Source organism: Pseudophryne corroboree, chromosome 7, assembly GCF_028390025.1.
Source record: "Pseudophryne corroboree isolate aPseCor3 chromosome 7, aPseCor3.hap2, whole genome shotgun sequence".
NCBI lineage: Eukaryota > Metazoa > Chordata > Amphibia > Anura > Myobatrachidae > Pseudophryne > Pseudophryne corroboree.
The window spans coordinates 502,406,400-502,426,949 of NC_086450.1; the positions used below are offsets into that span (position 1 = coordinate 502,406,400).

The 20,550-nt window shown below is 47.0% G+C and overlaps 1 protein-coding gene across 1 annotated transcript in view; it reads right to left on the reverse strand.

The window, feature by feature from the left end:
- Positions 1-20,550, reverse strand: part of LOC134945797 (sulfotransferase 1 family member D1-like) — an 81,207-nt gene that overhangs the window by 40,018 nt on the left and 20,639 nt on the right. Inside the window, exons 3-4 of the mRNA XM_063935303.1 lie at positions 20,123-20,248; positions 19,161-19,258 (exon numbers count right to left, since the gene is read on the reverse strand). Coding sequence (XP_063791373.1) covers positions 19,161-19,258; positions 20,123-20,248 — 224 coding nt within the window. The remainder of the gene's footprint in view (positions 1-19,160; positions 19,259-20,122; positions 20,249-20,550) is intronic.

The following is a 20,550-nucleotide window of genomic DNA, read 5'->3' on the forward strand; positions in this document are numbered from 1 at the left end:
ACTGCTGCTGGCACTGGGTATGGGGTAGCTCCCTGCAGTAGATGCAGTTGACTCCGCCCAGCTCTGTGACTCCTCCCAGCGTTACGGGCACAGAGTCACAGATTAAGGCAAATATATAGGAGATACTATAGTATCCATCCATCTACATTGTATACCTGTGGTAGCTTTTTTTTTCTTCATACTAGTTTAGCAGTCTGCTGACAGTGTCCACCAGGTCCGTTATTATTATTATACAGTATAATATATATATATATATATATAGCAGTACGGTAGGCCACGGCTGTACCTACCTCTGTGTCGTCAGTGCACTCGTCGTCCATAAGTAATATAATAGTATACTATCCATCCATCTACATTGTATACCTGTGGTGGGTTTTTTATTCTTCATACTAGTTTAGCAGTCTGCTGACAGTGTCCACCAGGTCCGTTATTATTATACAGTATATTTTATATATATATATATATATATATATATATATATATATATATATATATAGCAGTACGGTAGGCCACGGCTGTACCTACCTCTGTGTCATCAGTGCACTCGTCGTCCATAAGTACTATAATACTATACTATCCATCCATCTACATTGTATACCTGTGGTGGCTTTTAGTTGTGCACATTAAAATATGGAGAACAAAAATGTGGAGGTTAAAAAAATAGGGAAAGATCAAGATCCACTTCCACCTCGTGCTGAAGCTGCTGCCACTAGTCATGGCCGAGACGATGAAATGCCATCAACGTCGTCTGCCAAGGCCGATGCCCAATGTCATAGTACAGAGCATGTAAAATCCAAAACACAAAAGATCAGTAAAATGACCCAAAAATCAAAATTAAAAGCATCTGAGGAGAAGCGTAAACTTGCCAATATGCCATTTACGACACGGAGTGGCAAGGAACGGCTGAAGCCCTGGCCTATGTTCATGGCTAGTGGTTCAGCTTCACATGAGGATGGAAGCACTCATCCTCTCGCTAGAAAAAAGAAAAGACTTAAGCTGGCAAAAGCACAGCAAAGAACTGTGCGTTCTTCGAAATCACAAATCCCCAAGGAGAGTCCAATTGTGTCGGTTGCGATGCCTGACCTTCCCAACACTGGACGGGAAGAGCTTGCGCCTTCCACCATTTGCACGCCCCCCTGCAAGTGCTGGAAGGCGCACCCGCAGTCCAGTTCCTGATAGTCAAATTGAAGATGTCAGTGTTGAAGTACACCAGGATGAGGATATGGGTGTTGCTGGCGCTGGGGAGGAAATTGACAAGGAGGATTCTGATGGTGATGTGGTTTGTTTAAGTCAGGCCCCCGGGAGACACCTGTTGTCCGTGGGAGGAATATGGCCATTGACATGCCTGGTGAAAATACCAAAAAATATCAGCTCTTCAGTGTGGAATTATTTCAACAGAAATGCGGACAACTGGTGTCAAGCCGTGTGTTGCCTTTGTCAAGCTGTAATAAGTAGGGGTAAGGAAATTAACCACCTCGGAACATCCTCCCTTATACGTCACCTGCAGCGCATTCATAATAAGTCAGTGACAAGTTCAAAAACTTTGGGCGACAGCGGAAGCAGTCCACTGACCAGTAAATCCCTTCCTCTTGTAACCAAGCTCCCGCAAACCACACCACCAACTCCCTCAGTGTCAATTTCCTCCTTACCCAGGAAAGCCAATAGTCCTGCAGGCCATGTCAATGGCAAGTCTGACGAGTCCTCTCCTGCCTGGGATTCCTCCGATGCATCCTTGAGTGTAACGCCTACTGCTGCTGGCGCTGCTGTTGTTGCTGCTGGGAGTCGATCGTCATCCCAGAGGGGAAGTCGGAAGACCACTTGTACTACTTCCAGTAAGCAATTGACTGTCCAACAGTCCTTTGCGAGGAAGAGGAAATATCACAGCAGTCATCCTGTTGCAAAGCGGATAATTCAGGCCTTGACAACTATGTTGGTGTTAGACGTGCGTCCAGTATCCGCCGTTAGTTCACGGGGAACTAGAGAATTGCTTGAGTTAGTGTGCCCCCGTTACCAAATACCATCTAGGGGGTATATTTACTAAGATCCCGATTTTGACCGAGATGCCGTTTTTTCTTCAAAGTGTCATCTCGGTAATTTACTAAACTCAAATCACGGCAGTGATGAGGCCATTCGTATTTTTTTGGAAGTCCACAAAATTTTTTTACGAATGAATACACCATGGGTCAAAACGCGGCTGTTTAAGTATGAATCTCGGTCATTTACTAAGAAGTGCAAAGCAAAAAAAAATAAAACACTGCCGTGAAAAATTACAACTCGTAAAAAAGTGCTAAAAAAAACAGACCTGCTTTTTTTTACCGTGATTGGATAGGCATGCACGGATCCATGAGATCCGTGCATGTATATCAGTGGGAAGGGGTGGGAAAGTGGTTATTTTCCAAAAAAAAAATGCGTGGGGTCCCCCCTCCTAAGCATAACCAGCCTCGGGCTCTTTGAGCCGATCCTGGTTGCAGAAATATGGGGAAAAAATTGACAGGGGTTCCCCCATATTTAAGCAACCAGCATCGGGCTCTGCGCCTGGTCCTGGTTCCAAAAATACGGGGGACAAAAAGAGTAGGGGTCCCCCGTATTTTTAAAACCAGCACCAGGCTCCACTAGCTGGACAGATAATGCCACAGCCGGGGGTCACTTTTATATAGTGCCCTGCGGCCGTGGCATAAAAAATCCAACTAGTCACCCCTGGCCGGGGTACCCTGGGGGAGTGGGGACCCCTTCAATCAAGGGGCCCCCCCCCCCCAGCCACCCAAGGGCCAGGGGTGAAGCCCGAGGCTGTCCCCCCCATCCAATGGGCTGCGGATGGGGGGCTGATAGCCTTTGTTGAAAATGAAAAGATATTGTTTTTAGTAGCAGTACTACAAGTTCCAGCAAGCCTCCCCCGCATGCTGGTACTTGGAGAACCACAAGTACCAGCATGCAGCGGAAAAACGGGCCCGCTGGTACCTGTAGTACTATTACTAAAAAAATACCCAAAAAAACACAAGACACACACACCTTGAAAGTAAAGTTTTATTACATACATCCACACAAACATACATACATACTTACCTATGTCCCCACGCAGGTCGGTCCTCTTCTCCAGTAGAATCCATGGGGTACCTGTTGAATAAATTATACTCACCAGCTCCAGGGTCCCAGGCTCCTCGTAGAATCCATTTGTAATCCAGGTACTTGACTAAAATAAAAAAATGGAGACCCGAGCCACGCACTGAAAGGGGACCCATGTTTGCACATGGGTCCCCTTTCCCCGACTGCCAGAAACCCACTCTGACTTGTGTCTAAGTGGGTTTCTTCAGCCAATCAGGGAGCGCCACGTTGTGGCACCCTCCTGATCGGCTGTGTGCTCCTGTACTGACTGACAGGCGGCACACGGCAGTGTTACAATGTAGCGCCTATGCGCTCCATTGTAACCAATGGTGGGAACTTTCTGCTCAGCGGTGAGGTCACTTTCGGTCAACTGCAGGGCAGAAAGTTCCCACCATTGGTTACAATGGAGCGCATAGGCGCTACCAGGGCTTAAAGTGGTCCTGGAGAGGTGGGGGAACTCACCTCGCCCGCAATCCCTTCTGCTTAGTGCGCGCCGAAGGCGTGCACGCCGCAGAAAGGGGTGTGGCCTCACAGGGAAGGGGCGTGGCCACACAAAAGTACCACCTATTCAAAATAATGCTTCACGGTAGCACAATCTTATTCACATTGCCCGCCCCACATACTAGTGCCCTTTACACACACAATGCCCACAATAGCAGAGCCACTTACACACACAATGCCCACAGCAGTGTCCTCCCCCTCCTGATTTTAGATTTGGTTCACAATGTATATGTTGAACAACCTTTACTCACCTCTCTTAGGTCTTCTATGTGTCCCTTCTGATTTCTTGTTTCCTTTGTCTGTCACTTTCCTGATGTGTCCATGCATTTTAGCGCTGTGTGTAAGAAACAGCATCAGCGTTCCCCCCCATATTTAAAATAGGACAAGTGACAAAACTTTAGGGGGAAGGGGCGTGGTCACAAAATAATACCAATTCATATTACGCTGCACAGTAATCTCCATTATTCAAATGACGGCGCACAGTAGCGCCACTTACAGTACACCAGGTAGAGCCCCTATCAGGCATTATGCCAGGTAGAGCCCCCTTTTACACAGTACCTCAGGCAGAGCCCCCTTTTACACAGTACGGCAGGCAGAGACCCCTTTTACACAGTACGGCAGGCAGAGACCCCTTTTACACAGTACGGCAGGCAGAGTCCCCATTTTACACAGTACGGCAGGCAGAGCCCCCTTTTACACAGTATGGCAGGCAGAGCCCCCTTTTACACAGTACGGCAGGCAGAGCCCCCTTTTACACAGTACGGCAGGCAGAGCCCCCTTTTACACAGTACGGCAGGCAGAGTCTCCATAACACAGTACGGCAGGCAGAGTCCCCCATAACACAGTACGGCAGGCAGAGTCCCCCATAACACAGTACGGCAGGCAGAGTCCCACATAACACAGTACGGCAGGCAGAGTCCCCCATAACACAGTACGGCAGGCAGAGTCCCCCATAACACAGTACGGCAGGCAGAGTCCCCCATAACACAGTACGACAGGCAGAGTCCCCCATAACACAGTACGGCAGGCAGAGTCCCCCATAACACAGTACGGCAGGCAGAGTCCCCCATAACACAGTACGGCAGGCAGAGTCCCCCATAACACAGTAAGAGAGACAGAGCATCCAGCATCCCCCTGTTTGCCCCAGCACTACACCCCCTGTCACATAGCATCCAGCACCCCCACAGTGTCAGTAAGCATTCAGCACCTCCCTCTGTGTCCCCCAGAACTGCTCCACCACTGTGTCACACAGCACAGCCTTTGTCACCACCATTACAGTACCCACCATTACAGTACCCACCCCTCCCCTCACCTCCCTCCACAGTGAACTGTGAGTCTCCTGCAGGATGCCCGCTGCTCAGCCTCACAGTAAACACCGGCGGCTGCGGGGGGGATCACGGCTGCAGGGGGGGGGGGCATCGGGTGTTAAAGCCCGCGGCTCACACTCCGGCGGCTGCGCAGGGGGGGGGGGGTCACGGATGCGGGGGGGGAATCGGGTGTTAAAGCCAGCGGCTCACACTCCGGCAGCTGAGGCAACGGGGGAGAGAGAGCACTTTGATTGTGCGCCATTCACGGCTCCTGAACCGCCAGCTAATGAGAAGCTGCCACTTGGCAGCTTCTCATTGGCTGGCGGTCCGCGAGCCATGATTGGCTCAGGCTTGAAATAGCCGCCCCTACTTCTGATTGGTGTTGCAGTTGGTCCACGAGCCGGGATTGGCTGGCGGCCGCTGCCACATTTAAAATGCAGCTGGGACCTGATGCTGTGGCCGGGCGGAGGCGGAACTGGTTCTGCCTGCAATTAGAGGTGACGGAACGCAGTTCCGCCCCGTTCCGGCCCACTTTAACCACTGGGCGCTACATTGTAACACTGCCGTGTGCCGCCTGTCACTCAGTACAGGAGCACACAGTCGATCAGGAGAGTGCTACAACGTGGCGCTCCCTGATTGGCTGAAGAAACCCACTTAGACAGAAGTCAGAGTGGGTTTCTGGCAGTCGGGGAAAGGGGACCCATGTGAAAACATGGGTCCCCTTTCAGTGCGTGGCTCGGGTGTCCGTTTTTTTATTTTATTCAAGTACGTGGATTACAAAGGGATGCTACGAGGAGCCTGGGACCCTGGAGCTGGTGAGTATAATTTATTCAACAGGTACGCCATGGATTCTACTGGAGAAGAGGACCGACCTGCGTGGGGACATAGGTAAGTATGTATGTATGTTTGTGTGGATGTATGTAATAAAACTTTACTTTCAAGGTGTGTGTGTCTTGTGTTTTTTTGGGTATTTTTTTAGTAATAGTACTACAGGTACCAGCGGACCCGTTTTTCCGCCGCATGCTGGTACTTGTGGTTCTCCAAGTACCAGCATGCGGGGGAGGCTTGCTGGGACTTGTAGTACTGCTACTAAAAACAATATCTTTTCATTTTCAACAAAGGCTATCAGCCCCCCATCCGCAGCCCATTGGATGGGGGGGACAGCCTCGGGCTTCACCCCTGGCCCTTGGGTGGCTGGGGGGGGGGACCCCTTGATTGAAGGGGTCCCCACTCCCCCAGGGTACCCCGGCCAGGGGTGACTAGTTGGATTTTTGATGCCACGGCCGCAGGGCACTGTATAAAAGTGACCCCGGCTGTGGCATTATCTGTCCAGCTAGTGGAGCCCGGTGCTGGTTTTAAAAATACGGGGGACCCCTACTCTTTTTGTCCTCCGTATTTTTGGAACCAGGACCAGGCGCAGAGCCCGATGCTGGTTGCTTAAATATGGGGGAACCCCAGTCATTTTTCCCCCCATATTTCTGCAACCAGGATCGGCTCAAAGAGCCCGAGGCTGGTTATGCTTAGGAGGGGGGACCCCACGCAATTTTTTTTTGAGATTTTACAGTGTTTAGTTTAAAATAAAATAAAAAATTAACCCCAGCACGGATCACACAGATCCGGCCGAGATTAATTTTTAAAAAGTCGGCAGTGTTTTGCTAATCACTGCCGTAAAAAATGTAAAAAAAACACGAATGACATCGACATCGGAACAAATGAAAATGCAGAATACGACAGCTTAGTAAATTAGTCGTAATCAATTCAAAAAGTTGCAAGTTTACACTTTCGATGTCATTCGTGATTGAACTTTGACCTTTTTCCGAAAATTACGAATGTTAGTAAATATACCCCTAGGTTCCACTTCTCTAGGCAGGCGATACCGAGAATGTACATGGATGTCAGAAAAAGACTCACCAGTGTCCTAAATGTCACGAACCGGTCTCTCACCTTTGCGGGTTCTGGGGTTCATCCGTTGCCAGTGCGGTTGCTCGCGGTGCTGTGCGCCCGTGTGGGGACACGGCGTGATCAATGGCACAGGTAATGCAGAGTCTGGGAACTGTGAGTGCGGGGACCAAATGGCCTAAGGCACTGCGGTGTGTCTGCTGTATAGGAGGTGGCCATGTTGGAGACCAAATAGCTAATACTGAGCACTTGTGAAAACACCTGTGGGCAGGTGTAAGCCAATCCCGTGCTTGTGCTGCCTTTAAGTAGGCTGGGATTATGTCACTCTGGGCCAGTGCTTTGTTGTATCAAAGCTGTGCTCTAGCTCTGAACTCTCTCCGTGCATTCCTGTGTGATTCCCGTGGTCCAGATATCGCCTCCGTTCCCAGAGGTCCGTTTTGCAGCCTTCACTGCCAAAGATCTACCGGCTCTCCATTGTGCTATCAGTCAATTGCACACCTATTGGAAATACTTGGATTCCCAGTGTCCTGCATGAGGTTACCTTGTCTGTCTGCCTATCATACAAAGTCTGGAGGATTCCAATTCCCTCAGCTGTTCGTTTGTTCAACTCTGCATTTAACCCATTCATCACCTCGCCATCTACTACAGTTTCACAGTGATCTCCGGAACCCGCAAGTAACCCAATTCAGTACTTTTTCTATGTTGTCATTACAAGGATAATTCTTCACAGTCTCTCAGTTAACTCTTAAAACTCCATTGCAAATTCTTACAGTTAATTCTCCATGTCTGCATTAACCAGTTAAACACAATCTGCAGTTCAGCATCAAAGCCTGTTTATATTTGGACAATTCAACATTTATTCTTCAGCTTGTTTTTGCATATGTTTCCATGAACATTTCTTCTATTTATTTCTGAGTTTTCTCTTGCATATTATTTCTGTTATTCCTGCAATACTTCAGTATAATGATGATTAACAACTAGTCATTTAACTCCTTACTGAATTGTTACTTTAATAAATATATGAAACGGAACTTCCTTCGTCCTCCCTGTTTTCTTCATACCCCAGCACCTACCCCTGTGGTTGGTTCCAGGTTAACGGATTCACAAAAACACCCGGACCTGACAGTAAGCACTGGCCACATGGATCCGTCAAGTGACCAATTCGCAGGAGGCGGTGCTACGTCAAATATCCTTTCCCGTCTGGAAAACCAGGAGTCTATACAGACACAAATAGTGCAGTTTATGCAAACTATGGCAGACCGTTTAGAGACTCTTCATACAGCAATTAAAACGTCTCAAGTCCAGATTCCAACTCCGGTTGTCCCAGTTACCACTACAGCTTCTCCTGTGATGCTGCCTACGTCCCGCTTGCAGTTACCCTCTCCGAGTAAGTTTGACGGAACTCCAAAACTTTGCAGGGGATTCCTGAATCAATGCGAGATCCAGTTCGAACTGATGTCCGCCAGTTTCCCATCAGCTCGTTCTAAGGTCGCATATATTATTGCCCTCCTCTCCGGTCAGGCTCTGGAGTGGGCATCACCATTATGGGAGAGAGGTGATCCTATCCTCTCTAATTACAAAGAGTTTGTATCTTCTTTCCGGAGAATCTTTGACGAACCCGGCAGGACCACCTCAGCATCTTTGGAGATTCTCCGTCTACGTCAAGGTTTACGTCCTGTCAATCAATATATTGTTCAGTTTCGCACGTTGTCTTCAGAGTTAAACTGGAATGAGGAGGCCCTGATCGCCGCGTTTTGGAATGGACTTTCTGAGAGAATCAAGGACGATTTAACTATCCGGGATGTGCCAACTAAACTGGATGAATTGATTTCTCTCTGTAACAAACTTGACCTACGCTACAGGGAGCGATGTTTAGAGAAATCCAGGGCAGAGCGATCCAGTCCACGTTATCATCCTAGGCCTCGACAAGATTCTTCATCACAGTCTCCGGTAACGACAGACGAACCTATGCAGATTGGGCGCTCTCGCCTCACAGAAGAGGAACGACTTCGTCGTCGACAGGGTAACCTCTGCATGTACTGTGGGTCCTCTGAACACTTAGTTAAATTCTGCAAACTCCGACCGGGAAACTCTCGCTCCTAGCTTATTCAAGAGAGGTTAAGCTAGGAGTTACTCTAGAATCACGTTCTGGGAAAGAGCCGACCTTGTCTATTCAATTAGAAGTGCCAAGTTCTACAGTGAAAGTTTCAGCTCTCCTAGATTCTGGGGCAGCCGAGAACTTCATCTCCTCAGCCTTTGTCATGCGGTCTAAAGTTCAAACCATGCCTCTGGAAGCAGCAGTTGCCGTTACAGCAGTGGATGGAAGTCGAATTCCAGATGGTATAATTACTCATCGAACCGTATGTCTCAAGATGAAAGTTGGTGTGCTCCATTCCGAATACCTCTCCTTCTACGTGATTCCCAAAGCCTCTCAAGATGTGATACTTGGTTTACCTTGGCTGCAGAAACATAACCCTCAACTTAATTGGCAAACCATGGAAGTCCTTTCATGGGGTAAATCTTGTACCAAGAACTGTTTAGCCTCAATTGTACCTCTCCGGTCAATCAGCCTTCCCGACCTACCTCCGGTGTATCAATCCTTTGCGGATGTTTTCAGTAAACAAGCAGCAGACTCTCTACCTCCTCATCGCGAATGGGACTGCCCAATTGTCCTGGTTCCGGGTAAAACACCTCCTAGGGGACGAATTTATCCGCTATCCATCCCAGAGACGCAAGCTATGTCTGATTATATACAAGAAAATCTAACCAAAGGATTTATCAGACCATCTTCTTCACCTGCAGGAGCCGGATTCTTTTTCGTTAAGAAGAAGGACGGTGGGTTACGACCATGCATAGATTACCGTGGACTCAATGAGATCACTGTGAAAAACAAGTATCCATTACCCTTAATTCCAGAATTATTTGACCGGGTAAAAGGAGCTACTGTGTTTACAAAACTGGATCTCCGAGGGGCCTACAATTTAATCCGCATCCGAGAAGGGGACGAGTGGAAGACTGCTTTTAATACCCGGGATGGGCATTACGAATACCTTGTAATGCCTTTCGGTCTTTGTAATGCACCTGCAGTTTTTCAAAGCTATGTGAATGAACTTTTTCGTGATCTTCTCTACAAGTGTCTAGTAGTGTACCTGGATGATATCCTAATATTCTCTAGGGATATAAAGTCTCACCGTCACCAAGTTAAAGAGGTACTGACACGTCTGAGGAAAAATCAACTTTATTGTAAGTTAGAGAAGTGCACTTTTGAAGTATCTTCCATACCGTTCCTTGGTTACATCATTTCTGGATCAGAGCTATGTATGGATCCCGGTAAGGTACAAGCTATCCGAGATTGGTCCACTCCTACAACTCTCAAGGGGATTCAGCGATTTCTCGGCTTTGCTAATTTCTATAGGAGATTCATTAAGAATTATTCTACGTTAGCTGCTCCCATCACAGCCCTAACTCGTAAGGGAGCAAATCCTACGAACTGGTCTTCAGAAGCAATCAAAGCCTTCTCTGATTTAAAGCAAGCCTTTGTGTCAGCCCCCATTCTTCAACAGCCTGATCTGAATCGTCCCTTTCTACTAGAGGTGGATGCATCTACAGAAGCAGTAGGAGCTGTGTTGTCACAAGTCTTTGAAGATAAAAAGGTCCATCCCTGCGGATATTTCTCCCGTAAGTTCCTCCCGGCAGAACGTAATTATGCAATCGGTGAGCAAGAGTTACTTGCCATCAAGTTGGCATTTGAGGAGTGGAGATACCTTCTAGAAGGAGCTCAACATCGCATTACAGTTTATACTGATCATAAGAATCTTCTGTATCTGCAGTCAGCTCAGTGTTTGAATCCACGACAAGCCCGATGGGCGCTTTTCTTCTCACGATTTGATTTCAAACTCACCTATCGTCCAGGGTCTCAGAACAAAAAGGCAGATGCCCTTTCCCGGTCCTTTGCTTCTTCTGAATTAAATGATGCTACCACGAATCAAGCCATTGTGAATCCTAGGTCCTTTTTAATGACTCGAACCTCTCCAGTTCCTTCGCCTGGCAAGACCTTTGTCGCCACAAGTCTTCGAAAACGGCTGCTTACCTGGGCTCACTCCTCTTCCTTCATGGGTCATCCTGGGGTTCTAAAGACTCTCAAGTTTATTCAACAGTCTTATTGGTGGCCACGTCTCAAAGCCGATGTCCAAGAGTTTATAGCAGCATGTCCTAAATGTGCCCAACATAAGAGTCCAAGAAGTTCTCCACCAGGTTTGTTACATCCACTATCCATACCCAAACAACCATGGACTCATATCTCAATGGATTTCGTGACCGATCTACCTCCATCAAAAGGGCGAAATACCATTTGGGTGATAGTGGATCGATTTTCGAAAATGGCACATTTCATTCCATTAACTGGGTTACCATCAGCCCCTTTACTAGCCAGATTGTTCATCTCTGAAATCTTCAAGTTGCATGGCCTTCCTCGAGAAATTGTTTCTGATCGGGGAACACAGTTTGTGGCCAAGTTTTGGAGGTCGCTTTGTTCATCTTTAAATGTCAAGTTGAACTTTTCTTCTGCATATCATCCTCAGACAGATGGACAAACTGAGAGAGTCAACCAAGACCTTGAAACATTTCTCCGGCTATATATATCGTCCTCACAGGATGACTGGGTTGACTACCTTCCATTGGCAGAATTTGCTCATAATAATCTCTTCCATTCATCTTCAGAATCTACGCCCTTTTATATTAACTTCGGCTTTCATCCTCGTGTGCCAGAGTTTCATCCATTGCCAGCCCTAGAGGTCCCAGCGGCAGATCAAGAGCTTCAACGTCTATCTAGCATCTGGAGTTGTGTACGTAAGTCCTTGGTCAAAACTTCCGCTCGTTATAAATCTTTTGCAGATAAAAAACGTAAAGCTGTACCGAATTACAAAGTGGGAGACCAAGTTTGGATTTCTACGCGCAATCTCAAGTTCAAAGTTCCTTCTAAGAAATTTGCTCCCAGGTTTATTGGTCCATTTCCCATTGTAAAGGTACTCAACCCTGTGTCATACAAAGTCAAGCTGCCACCGTCTTTGAGAATTCCTAACGCCTTTCATACATCTTTACTGAAGCCTTTGATTCTCAATAAGTTCCGTACTACCCAGTCCAAATCTCCTAAAGTTCACTCTTTGCAGAATGAGGAATTTGAAGTTAAAGAGATTGTGGACTCACGTTCCCGATATGGACGTTTACAGTTTCTGGTCGACTGGAAGGGTTACGGCCCGGAGGAGAGATCCTGGGTTTTCTCTGAAGATGTTCATGCTCCAAGACTGGTACAGAAATACTTCTCCAAAAATCCTGACAAGGTTCAAAGGTGTTCGGAGACCACCCGTAGAAGAGGGGGTACTGTCACGAACCGGTCTCTCACCTTTGCGGGTTCTGGGGTTCATCCGTTGCCAGTGCGGTTGCTCGCGGTGCTGTGCGCCCGTGTGGGGACACGGCGTGATCAATGGCACAGGTAATGCAGAGTCTGGGAACTGTGAGTGCGGGGACCAAATGGCCTAAGGCACTGCGGTGTGTCTGCTGTATAGGAGGTGGCCATGTTGGAGACCAAATAGCTAATACTGAGCACTTGTGAAAACACCTGTGGGCAGGTGTAAGCCAATCCCGTGCTTGTGCTGCCTTTAAGTAGGCTGGGATTATGTCACTCTGGGCCAGTGCTTTGTTGTATCAAAGCTGTGCTCTAGCTCTGAACTCTCTCCGTGCATTCCTGTGTGATTCCCGTGGTCCAGATATCGCCTCCGTTCCCAGAGGTCCGTTTTGCAGCCTTCACTGCCAAAGATCTACCGGCTCTCCATTGTGCTATCAGTCAATTGCACACCTATTGGAAATACTTGGATTCCCAGTGTCCTGCATGAGGTTACCTTGTCTGTCTGCCTATCATACAAAGTCTGGAGGATTCCAATTCCCTCAGCTGTTCGTTTGTTCAACTCTGCATTTAACCCATTCATCACCTCGCCATCTACTACAGTTTCACAGTGATCTCCGGAACCCGCAAGTAACCCAATTCAGTACTTTTTCTATGTTGTCATTACAAGGATAATTCTTCACAGTCTCTCAGTTAACTCTTAAAACTCCATTGCAAATTCTTACAGTTAATTCTCCATGTCTGCATTAACCAGTTAAACACAATCTGCAGTTCAGCATCAAAGCCTGCTTATATTTGGACAATTCAACATTTATTCTTCAGCTTGTTTTTGCATATGTTTCCATGAACATTTCTTCTATTTATTTCTGAGTTTTCTCTTGCATATTATTTCTGTTATTCCTGCAATACTTCAGTATAATGATGATTAACAACTAGTCATTTAACTCCTTACTGAATTGTTACTTTAATAAATATATGAAACGGAACTTCCTTCGTCCTCCCTGTTTTCTTCATACCCCAGCACCTACCCCTGTGGTTGGTTCCAGGTTAACGGATTCACAAAAACACCCGGACCTGACACTAAAAAATGCAGTTGTACCCAATGTCCACTTAACCACGGACATGTGGACAAGTGGAGCAGGGCAGACTCAGGACTATATGACTGTGACAGCCCACTGGGTAGATCTATTGCCTCTCGCTGCAAGAACAGCAGCGGCGGCACCAGTAGCAGCATCTCGCAAACGCCAACTCGTTCCTAGGCAGGCTACGCTTTGTATCACCGCTTTCCAGAATACACACACAGCTGAAAACCTCTTACGGCAACTGAGGAAGATCATCGCAGAATGGCTTAACCCAATTGGACTCTCCTGGGGATTTGTGGCATCGGACAACACCAGCAATATTGTGCGTGCATTACATCTGGGCAAATTCCAGCACGTCCCATGTTTTGCACATACCTTAAATTTGGTGGTGCAGAATTATTTAAAAAACGACAGGGGCGTGCAAGAGATGCTGTCGGTGGCCAGAAGAATTGCGGGCCACTTTCGGCGTACAGGCACCGCGTACAGAAGACTGGAGTACCACCAAAAACACCTGAACCTGCCCTGCCATCATCTGAAGCAAGAGGTGGTAACGAGGTGGAATTCAACCCTCTATATGCTTCAGAGGATGGAGGAGCAGCAAAAGGCCATTCAAGCCTATACATCTGCCCATGATATAGGCAAACGAGGTGGAATGCACCTGTCTCAAGCGCAGTGGAGAATGATTTCAACGTTGTGCAAGGTTCTGCAACCTTTTGAATTTGCCACACGTGAAGTCAGTTCAGACACTGCCAGCCTGAGTCAGGTCATTCCCCTCATCAGGCTTTTGCAGAAGAAGCTGGAGGCATTGAAGGAGGAGCTAAAACAGAGCGATTCCGCTAGGCATGTGGGACTTGTGGATGGAGCCCTTAATTCGCTTAACCAGGATTCACGGGTGGTCAATCTGTTGAAATCAGAGCACTACATTTTGGCCACCGTGCTCGATCCTAGATTTAAAACCTACGTTGGATCTCTCTTTCCGGCAGACACAAGTCTGCAGAGGTTCAAAGACCTGCTGGTGAGAAAATTGTCAAGTCAAGCGGAACGCGACCCGTCAACATCTCATCCTTCACATTCTCCCACAACTGGGGGTGCGAGGAAAAGGCTACGAATTCCGAGCCCACCCACTGGCGGTGATGCAGGGCAGTCTGGAGCGACTGCTAATGCTGACATCTGGTCCGGACTGAAGGACCTGCCAACGATTACTGACATGTTGTCTACTGTCACTGCATATGATTCTCTCACCATTGAAAGAATGGTGGAGGATTATATGAGTGACCGCATCCAAGTAGGCACGTCAGACAATCCGTACGTATACTGGCAGGAAAAAGAGGCAATTTGGAGGCCCTTGCAGAAATTGGCTTTATTCTACCTAAGTTGCCCTCCCTCCAGTGTGTACTCCGAAAGAGTGTTTAGTGCAGCCGCTCACCTTGTCAGCAATCGGCGTACGAGGTTACTTCCGGAAAATGTGGAGAAGATGATGTTCATTAAAATGAATTATAATCAATTCCTCCGTGGAGACATTCACCAGCAGCAATTGCCTCCAGAAAGTACACGAAGACCTGAGATGGTGGATTCCAGTGGGGACGAATTAATAATCTGTGAGGAGGGGGATGTACACAGTGAAAGGGGTGATGAATCGGACGATGCTGATGAGGTGGACATCTTGCCTCTGTAGAGCCAGTTTGTGCAAGGAGAGATTGATTGCTTCTTTTTTGGTGGGGGCCCAAACCAACCAGTCATTTCAGTCACAGTCGTGTGGCAGACCCTGTCGCTGAAATGATGGGTTTGTTAAAGTGTGCATGTCCTGTTTATACAACACAAGGGTGGGTGGGAGGGCCCAAGGACAATTCCATCTTGCACCTCTTTTTTCTTTCATTTTTCTTTGCGTCATGTGCTGTTTGGGGTCTATTTTTTGGAAGGGCCATCCTGCGTGACACTGCAGTGCCACTCCTAGATGGGCCAGGTGTTTGTGTCGGCCACTTGTGTCGCTTAGCTTAGTCACACAGCTACCTCATTGCGCCTCTTTTTTTCTTTGTGTCATGTGCTGTTTGGGGAGTATTTTTTTGAAGGGCCATCCTGCCTGACACTGCAGTGCCACTCCTAGATGGGCCAGGTGTTTGTGTCGGCCACTTGGGTCGCTTATCTTAGTCACACAGCTGCCTCTGTGCAAATTTTAGGACTAAAAATAATATTGTGAGGTGTGAGGTGTTCAGAATAGACTGAAAATGAGTGGAAATTATGGTTATTGAGGTTAATAATACTATGGGATCAAAATGACCCCCAAATTCTATGATTTAAGCTGTTTTTTAGGTTTTTTTGAAAAAAACACCCGAATCCAAAACACACCCGAATCCGACAAAAAAAATTCGGTGAGGTTTTGCCAAAACGCGTTCGAACCCAAAACACGGCCACGGAACCGAACCCAAAACCAAAACACAAAACCCGAAAAATTTCCGGTGCACATCACTAATTTTTATACACATGACACACATAATGCCCCTTACACATATGTTGAACACTACTGCACAATCGACCCACCCGCACACAGCACTCACAAAGTCGCTAACACTGTGACCTCTGCCTCTGCTTGGATACAGGTGTGTCGTCAAATATCTTACCCCAATACGCCATGCAGCAAGAGATGTCTGGCGTGAGTCAGCTGGCAACTCAAGGCCAGCTCTGCTAACGTTGGGCACCTTGTTTTGATGAAAATGCATCTTATTTGCATTACTATGTGCCTATGATGCACAAGCAGCTTCTACTGATTAAAATGATGGCCCTCATTCCGAGTTGATCGCTCGCTAGCTGCTTTTAGCATCATTGCTCACGCTAAGCCGCCGCCCTCTGGGAGTGAATCTTAGCTTAGCAGAATTGCGAACGAAAGATTAGCAGAATAGCGAATAGAAATTTCTTAGCAGTTTCTGAGTAGCTCCAGACTTACTCCTGCACTGCGATCAGTTCAGTCAGTTTCATTCCTGGTTTGACGTCACAAACACACCCAGCGTTCGCACAGACACTCCCCCGTTCCTTCAGACACTCCTGCGTTTTTCCCAGAAACGCCAGCGTTTCTCTGCACACTCCCAGAACACGGCCAGTTTCCGCCCAGAAACACCCACTTCCTGTCAATCACACTCCGATCACCAGAACGATGAAAAAACTTTGTTACACCGTGAGTAAAATACCAAACTTTTGTGCTAATTACTTGGCGCAGGCGCACTGCGTACATTGCGCATGCGCAGTTTGCGACTAATCGCTCCGTAGCGGAAAAAAATAACGAGCGAACAACTCGGAATGACCCCCCATATGCGGCATGCCTATATTCTGTGTGTAATGTAGCATTTTGTATGCAGATACAGCCGCAGTCACACACAGAATATAGGCATGCCGCATTTCATTTTAATCAGCAAAAGCTGCTTGTGCCCCTAGGCATATAAAATGCCCTAGGCATTTGCCTAGTTTGCCTATACCTAGGGCCGGCTCTGAAGCTGAGGCTCTGTAACAGAAGATGTAGGACAGTCTCTACATCAACATAATATAAACTCTGCTCCACAGCCTAAGAGACAGACCGCACTATACATCAGGAGAGACAGACCAAGATACTGAGCAAGAGAGAAAGCCTCGGAGCTACAGCCTGTGAGATGTGAGACAGTGGGGTATATTTACTAAGCTTCCGATTTTGACCGAGATGCCGTTTTTTCTTCAAAGTGTCATCTCGGTAATTTACTAAACTCAAATCACGACAGTGATGAGGGCATTCGTATTTTTTTGGAAGTCCAGAAAAAAAAATATGAATGAATACACCATCGGTCAAATACGCCAGCAAATTAGTAGAACTCGGTCATTTACTAAAAAGTGCAAATCTCAAAATAGCCAAACACTGCCATGAAAAATTACAATTCGTAAAAAAGTGCTAAAAAAAAACAGACCTGCTTTTTTGAGCCGTGATTGGATAGGCATGCACGGATCCATGAGATCCGTGCATGTATATCAGTGGGAAGGGGTGGGAAAGTGTTAATTTTTATTAAAAAAATTGCGTGGGGTCCCCCTCCTAAGCATAACCAGCCTCGGGCTCTTTGAGCCGACCCTGGTTGCAGAAATATGGGGAAAAAATGGACAGGGGTTCCCCCATATTTAAACAACCAGCATCGGGCTCTGCGCCTGGTCCTGGTTCCAAAAATACGGGGGACAAAAAGCGTAGGGGACCCCTTTCCCCGAATGCCAGAAACCCCCTCTGACTTATATCTAAGAGGGTTTCTTCAGCCAATCAGGGAGCGCCACATTGTAGCTCCCTCCTGATCGGCTGTGTGCTCCTGTACTGACTGACAGGCGGCACACGGCTGTGTTACAATGTAGCGCCTATGCGCTCCATTGCAACCAATGGTGGGAACTTTTTGCTCAGCGGTTGACCGAAAGTGACCTCACCGCTGACCACAAAGTTCCCACCATTGGTTACAATGGAGCGCATAGGCGCTACATTGTAACACTGCCGTGTGCCGCCTGTCAGTCAGTACAGGAGCACACAGCCAATCAGGAGGGTGCTACAATGTGGCGCTCCCTGATTGGCTGAAGAAACCCACTTAGACATAAGTCAGAGTGGGTTTCTGGCATTCGGGGAAAGGGGTCCCATGTGAAAACATGGGGCCCCTTTCAGTTCGTGGTCGGGTCTCCGTTTTTTTATTTTTTCAAGTACGTGGATTACAAAAGGATTATCCAAAGAGCCTTCTACACTGGATTATGTGAGTATAATTTTTTCAACAGGTACACCATGGATTCTACTGGAGAAGAGGACCGACCTGCGTGGGAACATAAGGTAAGTATGTGTATATGGTGGTGTGGATGGATGTAATAAAGTTATACTATCAAGGTGTGTGTGTGATGTCTTTATTGGGGTATTTTTTTAGTAGTAGTACTACAGGTACCAGCGGGCCCGGTTTTTTTGCCGCATGCTGGTACTTGTGGTTCTCCAAGTACCAGCTTGCGGGGGAGGCTTGCTGGGCCTTGTAGTACTGCTACTAAAAACAATATCAAACACTTTCAACTAAGGCTATCAGCCCCCCATCCGCAGCCCATTGGATGGGGGGGACAGCCTCGGGCTTCACCCCTGGCCCTTGGGTGGCTGGGGGGGGACCCCTTGATTGAAGGGGTCCCCACTCCCCCAGGGTACCCCGGCCAGGGGTGACTAGTTGGATATTTAATGCCACGGCCGCAGGACACTGTATAAAAGTGACCCCCGGCTGTGGCATTATCTGTCCAGCTAGTGGAGCCCGGTGCTGGTTTCAAAAATACGGGGGACCCCTACGCTTTTTGTCCCCCGTATTTTTGGAACCAGGACCAGGCGCAGAGCCCGGTGCTGGTTGTTTAAATATGGGGGAACCCCTATCCATTTTTCCCCCATATTTCTGCAACCAGGACCGGCTCAAAGAGCCCGAGGCTGGTTATGCTTAGTAGGGGGGACCCCACGCAATTTTTTTTAAAACTTTAAACATTTTTTTTTTTTTTACAAGGTGAACAATGAAGCCCAGCACGGATCTCTCAGATCCGGCCGAGATTCATTGTATTAAAGTCGGCAGTGTTTTACAATTCACTCACGTAAAACACTGCAAAAAAAAAAAACGAATGACATCGACATCGGAAAACCCGAAAATGCAGAATACGGCAGCTTATTAAATTAGTCGTAATCAATTCAAAAAGTTGCAATTTTACACTTTCGATGTCATTCGTGATTGAACTATGACCTCAAACGGAAAATTACGAATGTTAGTAAATATACCCCAATGTTCTACAACAACACCTATAGTAAAACCAGGCAACATTGGAGAAGGGACACCAGGCTCCATGGTACTGTATGTAAGGACCTCTGGTCAGTACCTTGCAGTTTTTTTCCCAAAAGCTCTTTGGAAGTAGATCTACAGGTAAGTGCGATTTGATCAGTCGGCGAGACTCCAGGGCATTGAGGAGTTCAGTCCCTGAGGGAAAAAACATGACCATAAGTACAAAAAAAGGAATAATAGGCTTTGCTTCTAGTAGTAGGGGGAAGAGTCAAAGGGCCTAATTGATTGCAGCAGGAATTTTGTTAGCAGTTGGGCAAAACCATGTGCACTGCAGGGGGGACAGATATAACATGTGCAGAGAGAGTTAGATTTGGGTGGGGGGTATTCAAACTGAAATCTAACTTGCAGTGTAAAAATAAAGCAGCCAGTATTTACCCGGCACAGAAACAATATAACCCACCCAAATCTAACTCTCTCTGCACATGTTATATCTGCCTCCCCTGCAGTGCACATGGTTTTGCCTAATTGCTAACAAACTTGCTGCTGCGATCAACTCAGAATTACCCCCAATGTTTTAAAAGCACTATAAATGTACAAAAAAAGTTTACTGTGATTAGTTTAAAAAAATATACAAGATATAACCGGTATTTATTAAAACTGCAAAGTGTAATATAATTCTAAATATGTATTTGTTTCATCCCTGTGCTTGGGAGGGTGGATAGTCTCCGTCTCAAATTGCTTTAAGCACGGGCTGGAGGTTGAGTCTGAGTGAATGGGGTATACGCGTTAGTATCAAAAATGCCCTGTACAGCTTTGTGGACTCCTGCACAGCGGGCACAGCCAGCGACATCACTGCAAACTGCCAAGAAACTTTTATGCCATGCTTTGTTATTTCAGCTTTTTGTCTGATATCACCCTTTCAATCAGTGTCTGAGAAATGGTGTCCTTTTCGTTCCAGAACATTTGTTTTAGCTTTATTTGCTGTTTTAAACTGCAAAAGAATGAAGATACTACTAAATAATGTTATGTTGTGTTCTGCAGTATTGTGATTTAGTTTACCTGAGGGCAACCCGGGAACTGTGAACTCCAGAAAGGGCACCCGTTTATAGATGGCTCTTCTTTGAGTTTTCTCTGTGTCCCCATCGCATAGAATCAGATCCACAATCTCACTCAGCCAGGTGGTACCTGAGAAATGGAATGCAGTGACTTTTATTTTCTACGTGTGACCTTGTGTGTAAACTTGTGTACGTAATATGTCTATACAGTGAGTTATGATGTCATCACTCATTAGGAAAACTTGTGTATTTCACGTAATAACGCAGCCCCTGTTGTGAGTGACCTATTATGGCTCCCGCATCTTGCCTTGGATTTCTGTGATTTGGATATAAACAGCTCACAGTCCTGTCCTTTCATGTGTACTCTGTGCAATATCCATGTAAACAGTCGGGAGTGAATTGTTCCACATACTTCCCTACTTTCAAATGATG